Source organism: Impatiens glandulifera, chromosome 8 (genome assembly GCF_907164915.1).
Source record: "Impatiens glandulifera chromosome 8, dImpGla2.1, whole genome shotgun sequence".
Taxonomy (NCBI): Eukaryota; Viridiplantae; Streptophyta; class Magnoliopsida; order Ericales; family Balsaminaceae; genus Impatiens; species Impatiens glandulifera.
Window position 1 is genome coordinate 14,698,556 of NC_061869.1, and position 7,667 is coordinate 14,706,222.

Genomic DNA, 7,667 nt, shown 5'->3' on the forward strand with positions numbered 1-7,667 from the left:
AATGTCTCTCCCTTCTTTTATCATTGCCCCATCATTCTCTTTCCTTTCTTTTGTTGCCTCATGCTCCATGAGGCTCCAAAAACCAAATCCCCCACAATCAAGCTCTCTTTTGTCCTTTTTTTTCTTTTGTCCTTTTGCATAATTTGTGGAAGGACCCGTTTGGTTTGGGGACTAGGTGGCATATTGTGCCTAGGCCCCGTTTGACTTAGCATTCAATTATATTCAATCTGTGAGCGAGAAAAAGGCTAAAAAAATTAAGGTACTAAATGATCGAAAACCTTTATCGTCGGTGAACTCTTCCCCGTCTTATCTTCCGTCTTCTTCTCTTTTTCCTCTTCTCTAAAAAAAAATGTATCTTCCTACTTTTATCCTTGTCCCCTCTTTCTCTTTCCTTTCTCTTGTTGCCTCGTGCTCCAGGAGGCTCCAAAACCAAATCCCAGACAATCAAGTTCTCTTTTATCATTTCTCTTCTTTTGTCCTTTTGCATAATTTGTGGAATGATTTGTTTGGTTTGGGGTTTATGTGTCATATTGTGTTTAAGCCCGTTTGTCTTAATATTTAATTATTTTCAATCTGTAAAATAAAATCAAATTATTTCATTTATATATTTAAAATTAAAAATATTATGGTGCAAAATATTGGTGTCTATACTATTTAAAAACCTAATTTTATTGTTCACCTTAATTGAATTTTCCTACCCTAAGGCTCTCGAGGTAAATAAAATGTTAGTAATGCTTGTACGATAAAATGAGGTTGCAATTGTGGGAGTTGGCGCGCAATTAGAAGGTGGGAAAGTCCATGACCAAGAAGATAGGTAGGTTGGGTAAATTTAGAGTAGGAGGATAAAAGCTAAAATTAGGTTTTTAAATATTAAAATTATTTTAAGGTGCAAAATTTATATAAATAGATAAAATTTCACTATTTTAATAATAAATTTTACATATCAATCAACTCAAAACCAAATCGAACTTTTACTTATATGACTAAAGTCACATAGAGAAAAGTGAAAAAGAGAAAAATGAAAAGAGAAGGACAGAATGTAAAAAAAAAACAAAAAAAAACTAACATTTGATTTTCCGAAACCAACGAAGAAGCTGTCTTCTAGAAAGTACTTAAAAGTAAAATGATTAGTAAGCAGCACGATGATCGTGTGACGACGTGCTCTCTATGATATGATGCCCTACAAAATCTTCTTCATCCCAAACAAGAACATAAGTTAACCTGCAATTGCTTATTGCTCAAGGATCCTTCCTTCTTTCCTTCTCATAAAGACTTGAACTTTACTTCTTTGAAGAAGAAGAAGAAGAAGATGAACGAAGTAGATGTCTCTAAGCAGATACAGCAGATGGTCAGATTCATTCGCCAAGAAGCCGAAGAGAAATCCAACGAGATCTCTCTATCTGCTGAGGAGGTTTTCTTTTCTCTCCTTCACTTTTTCTATATATTTTTAGTAGAAAAGCTCTACTTTTTCATTGAAAATCTTGTGGAATCATCAATTTGTATGCTAAGTCTCTGTTATGTTTGTCAAAACTAACAGTAATCTAGAATAAATAATCTGGGTCATGGTCCGGAAAATAATATGAATCATGATCTAGAATAGTTTTAACTTTGGTGATTTTTCAATAGAATCTTGATTGTGCTTGAGATTGTGATAAACTACTATCTGGTCAGATTTAAGAGAGTGATTGATTGTGCTAGAGATTGTGATAAACTTGTTTTCCTCATCTATGCTGAATTTTATGCTTAGTCTCTGTTTATTGAGCCTATTTGTTATTACATTGTTATGTTTGCCAAAACTAACATTGATCTAGAATAAATAATCTGGATCATGATCAGGAACATAATATGAATCATAATAGTTTTAACTTTGGTTATTTTTCAATAGAATCTTGATTGTGCTTGAGATTGTGATAAACTACTAGTTTTCAAATAGATTTAATGTTGGTTATGAAGCAAAACTTGTCAGATTTAAGAGAGTGATTGATGGTTAGTTAGTTAGTAGGAAAATTAATATAATCTGTTGTTGCAATCTGGATTGCTTATAATTCTTCCATTTCATACCTTGTTAGGAATTCAACATTGAGAAGTTGCAACTAGTTGAGGCCGAAAAGAAAAAAGTTCGTCAAGAGTATGAAAAGAAGACAAAACAAGTGGAAGTTCGTAAGAAAATGTGAGTTCAATTTATTTCGTGCTTCGGATTCTGTTATCTATTTGAAACTGAGATTGTGATGGCTTAAATTATCTTCTTTTCGTTCAGTGAGTACTCGATGCAGCTGAATGCAACACGCATTAAAGTTCTTCAGGCACAAGATGATATGGTTAATTCCATGGAAGATTCTGCCAGCAAGGAACTTTTGCTTACTGCTAATGACGATAATGCCTACAAGGAGCTCCTCAAAGGCTTGATTATTCAGGTTTCTTTCATCGATATCATTCTGATATGATTTCAATCTGAAACTAGTTTTGATTGCAAACTTTACATACTGGTAGTGAGCATGCTTGCTTTTTGTTTATCAATGAAAAGCAGTTATTGAGTTACCACTAGCATTAACAAGCTGTTTATCCTGTATTTTGTCATTGTTCTTGCCTCTATTCATAAGTCTGCATCGGGATGTTAAACCACCAATAAATATCATATACATTAGGTATAAAAGGTGTGAGTGATTGGGATACAACGAAAATTGTGTCACCTGCATTTGGATCATAAATAACCAATACATATCTAGATATGTTTCAATAAAAGGTGTGGCTGATTAATGAGAATCGCCAATAAATATCTAGATACATTTGGATAAAAGGTGTAGCTACCTGGAATACATATCAAGATACATTTTGATAAATGATATGACTTAAGCAAATGTAGTGTGGCTCAATTGTTAGAGGGCAGAAGGTCGTGAATTTGACCCCTACTTGGCACGTTTCACCCTTTCACAAGGTTTGGTTGTTAACCAGAAATTGTATCACCTTCAAATGTACTACACCATTTGGAAACGCTTTTTCGGATCTAGATGACAAATTCTGTGAAGTACTACATAACTAGCGTAATTTCTTTCATATATCCTTTTGAAGGAGCCTATGCTGCTCCTGAACTCTTACATAATCTTTGTTATCTCGGTGGTTGTGTAGAGTTTACTGCGGTTGAAGGAGCCATCAGTTTTGTTGCGGTGTAGAGAGATCGATGCTGATCTGGTGGACTCTGTTTTGGATGAAGCAAAGGAAGAGTATGCTGACAAAGAAAATGTAGCTGTTCCTGTTATTACAGTTGACAAACGTATATATCTCCCTCCACCTCCGAAAACTGCAGATTCACATGAACCTTCTTGGTATATATAATCACTTTCATGTCAATCTAATAAGTTGCCTTCATCTATTGCTAACCTTCTCCTTTTTTTGGGTGTAAAAGTGCGGGAGGAGTGGTCCTAGCTTCTCAAGATGGAAAGATCGTCTTTGAGAACACACTTGACGCTCGTTTAGATGTTGTTTTCCGTAACAAACTGCCCGAGGTAAATATCTTGATCATGATACAGAAAATATAATACCTTTGTTATGTTTTTCAATAATTCACAATTATCTTGAAAATATTCTAGATCATGATAAAAAAAACTAATTTGAATAATGAGTTTTATACCAAATGAAACAAAAAAATAAGACCATAATCTGTATTGGGATTCATAAAACAAACTTTTCCAAATGAATTTTCCAACAAAATAACAATTTTCATGCACCAACGTTTTTACTGAAGACGAACTTTTTACTGGTGTTTCAGATCCGCAAACACCTCCTAGGAAAAGGCACGGCTTGATCATGATCATAAGAGATTGTTCTGACCTTAACAACGCATTGGAGGTGTGGAGTTTCGATCATCTTCTATTAGATTTTTTTCGTTTTTCTGTGTGAAATCAATCTTATATACATGAGTTGTGTTGTGATGAAAATAAATATGGTATTGTCCAGAGAAGTGACTCTTCACTGGTTGTCTCAATTTGCAATATACTGAATTTTATGGTTCATTCTACTCTTCATGGATTTGTTAAACTTCTTTTGGAAATATGGATGTCTCTTTTTTATTTTTTTGTTATGAATTATTATTTTTCTTATATAGTTTATTTTAACTTACAACTATAATATTAATATATATTTATTAGATTTATCCATTTGGTTCCATATTATAGAAGCCTATTCCAAATGGTTCTAATTAAATTGGATTTATAATGAATGAGTTTGTATTTAAATCTTGATCTAAATTTGGATTCCCAACACAATTCTTTAATTTTAACCTTAGTCTATCGTGATTCCCATAGTAAAAACTGGTTGTAGCATCTTAAAAACTGGTTGTAGCCGTGGTTGATATCGATCAATAAAACAAGTGATTGACATTCGTTGATAGCACACAAACGAAGCAAAATTGTTAATGTTTATTGGTTTCAAACTTGAGCATTTACACAATGTTACAACATACCAGACATTGAATATGGTCTAGGGTTGAAAAGAAAAAAATATACTTATAAACTATCCCATTTACACAATGTTACAACATACCAGATATTGAATATGGTCTAGGGTTGAAAATAATTTTTTTTTTTATAAACTATCCCTTTTGATTTGATTGGAAATAGCCACAACTAAGGTGGTGTTCAAGAAATTGGAGGTGATAAAAGCTCTTCCTCTTACTTTTCAAATTTTTTAGTGATGATGAAGTTTTTACTAGGTCATCTTTTGTTTTATTTATCATGTATTGTCTTTTGATTTAATAAATGATAACACAAAATTTTTGAAATGAAAAAGGAGAAAATACTTCTTTTCTATTATATATATATATAATGATGCTTAATTTTAAAGTGTTTGGATTGTCGGGTCGAAAGTTGTGGTTAATTTAAATATATATATATATGTGAGAGTAAATGAATACTTGGGTCGGATTGTGGGTTGACCCGTCCATAAACTTAAAACGGTTAAAAAACTAAAAATGTTATATGTATGTTTCGAACTTACAACCTAACAAAACAAGTATAACCCTTTAACCAAATGTGATTGGGATGTGATTTGCCGATGGATATTATGCCAATATGAATTGAAAGTGGTTAAAAAAATATGAATTAAATATTTGATTGATCAACGTGTGAGGTCACGATGTTAATTATCAAAAAATATGAATCAAATATTTGATTGACCAAAATGAAAATGTAAAGTCACGAGATGAAAGGTTTTTCGGAAAAAATCTGTTATGAGATACGTTAAAAGATAAGTTATTTTTATCGAAATAAATAAAATGTGGAAGGAGAGAGTTCTATACTTTTTATTGTAATATATTATATGTGATTTATTATGAATTTTAAAAAATGAATAATACATATTATTATTATTATTATTTTACAATTTCTTTATTTAGGTTATTTTTTGAAAATTATCATCTAATTAATTATATCATCTTCTCCCAAAAAAAAATTTAAGCAGAGAATAATTTTATTTTTATTTAAATTAAGAAGAGCTATCATGTTTTTATATGGAAATTAGAATAGGAAAATTGTTTTAGGTTAATCAGATAATTACAATTAATTAAATAAATAAAATAATACCTAAATTAGAATTAATAAATTATATATGATTAGAGTTTCATAAAATCAAGAACTTTCAAGGAAATTAGAATATTCCCTCCTTGTTAGACTAGAGGTGGGGTAGTTCAGATCTTCTGCTACCGATTGCCGTGTTCCCCTGTGGCGGACCAATCAGATTGCAGCATTATTATTTTAATAATAAATCAATCTGGGCAGGAGACGGAGGGAGGGAGAATCCGGAATCCGGGTTTAGGCCCGGGTTCACACCAGACGCCGTTAACGGAAGCGCCTGTTAACGCCAGGAAATAATATAATATTCAGATGATAAACAGATAAGATATCTTCGCTCCGGGCACCGTGTCAGAGGGAAGGGTGAGATGCGATGGGAGCGAAGATCTACACGCCCGTTGCCATGACCCTCATGTAAACCCCCCATACCCACCCATGAGAAGACCGCCTGCCTTCCATGAAAATACACTCACACGCCTATGTAAAGACCGAATTGACAGGGATTTTATATTTACGTTTATTAAATATTAATTTAATTTATTAAAAAACACATGCAGCGATATAATATTCGCTTCAATTAATTCATTCATTTTTTTTCTAGGAATTTTATTTAATTTTTTATTTCATTTTTTTGGCTTGGAGACCCTCAGGAGCGAAGATATATTTGCTTCAATTAATTTTAATAATTATATTTCCGTTTATTACATATTAATTCAATTAATTTATATATTTTTTAATTAATTTTATTTAGTTTTGTTATTTAATTTTTTTTGCCTCGAGACACTCTGGAGCGAAGATATATTTGCTTCAATTAATTTAAATAAAAACATCATGTAAACCCCCCAATCCACCCATGAGAAGACCGCATGCCTGCCATGGAAAGACACTTACCCGTCTATGTGAAGACCAAAATGCCATTGATTTTATATTTCCATTTATTAAATATTAATTCAATTAATTGAAGATGACATGCAGCAACCGAACAAATCTTCGCTTCAATTCCTTGGCTATTTTATTTGTTTTTTTTTATTTCATTTTTTTTGGCTGGAGACCCTCATGAGCGAAGATATATTTGCTTAAATTAATTTTAATAATAACCTCATGTAAAACCCCCATACCCACCCATGAGAAGACCGCTTGCCTACCATGTAAAGACACTTACCCGTCTATGTAAAGACCAAAATGGCATGGATTTTATATTTCCGTTTATTAAATATTACTTCAATTAATTGAAGATGACATGCAGCAACCGAACAAATCTTCGCTTCAATTCCTTGGCTATTTTTTTTTTTTCGTTTATTAATAAATGTTAATTTAATTAATTTAAAATGACATGCAGCGATATAATATTCGCTTCAATTAATTCATTACTTTTTTTATTTATTTTAATTTATTTTTGGAAAAGAATATTTGTTCGCCTAGACCATGTTCCATGTAAAATGGATTGAATAGTCGCTTCTCGAGAGAACACTTATTCGCCCCTGGTCCCTGTGTCATGTTACATGGAATGAATAGTCGCTTTTCGAAAGAAGACATGTTCGCCCCGGTTACATGAATATATATACCCCCTAATATGATTATTTTATAATCATTTCCGCCCGATTCATCTCTCTCTCTTCCTGCCTCCTTTTCACGGCGATTCGTAACCGGCTCCCCGTCGACCGAACCTGAATCCACGACTCCACAATGGTACGTATTCCTGAATAGTAACTTTTCATATTTAGGATTATGGAACTACTACACTAGATTCTGTTATGTGATGTTGTTGTCTCTTTAATCTTTAGGAAACCCTACTCTCAAAATGTCACCTTCACTGTAAATCAATGTTATTTCCATGAAACCCTAGTACATACTAACAAAGACCGTTTTTTTTTTCATGCACGTGCAGGCAACTGCCTCAGCATCCGTCCAAAACTTTGGCAAAGACTGGATTTTATGCCCAAATCAATTAACAAGTGAAGAGATAGTACTCTTCGTGACATTTCTCCCTTTTTTTTCCATATTGTTTAAGTTTTCATCCTGTTTAACTGAAATATTTATGATTGTTCTTAAATAGCACTTGATGCAACAATATGCTAACACATGTGGTGCCACGGTGTCAAT

General features: G+C 32.5%; 1 protein-coding gene across 1 annotated transcript; it reads left to right on the plus strand.

Moving 5' to 3' along the window:
• The first annotated feature begins 1,195 nt into the window (after positions 1-1,195).
• Positions 1,196-4,010, plus strand: LOC124911861 (V-type proton ATPase subunit E-like). Its single transcript, XM_047452393.1, has 6 exons — positions 1,196-1,411; positions 2,070-2,170; positions 2,258-2,414; positions 3,127-3,323; positions 3,404-3,503; positions 3,767-4,010. Exons 1-6 carry the CDS (start codon positions 1,310-1,312, stop codon positions 3,800-3,802), a joined length of 693 nt encoding a protein of 230 aa, XP_047308349.1. The 5' UTR covers positions 1,196-1,309; the 3' UTR covers positions 3,803-4,010.
• Positions 4,011-7,667: the final 3,657 nt, after the last annotated feature.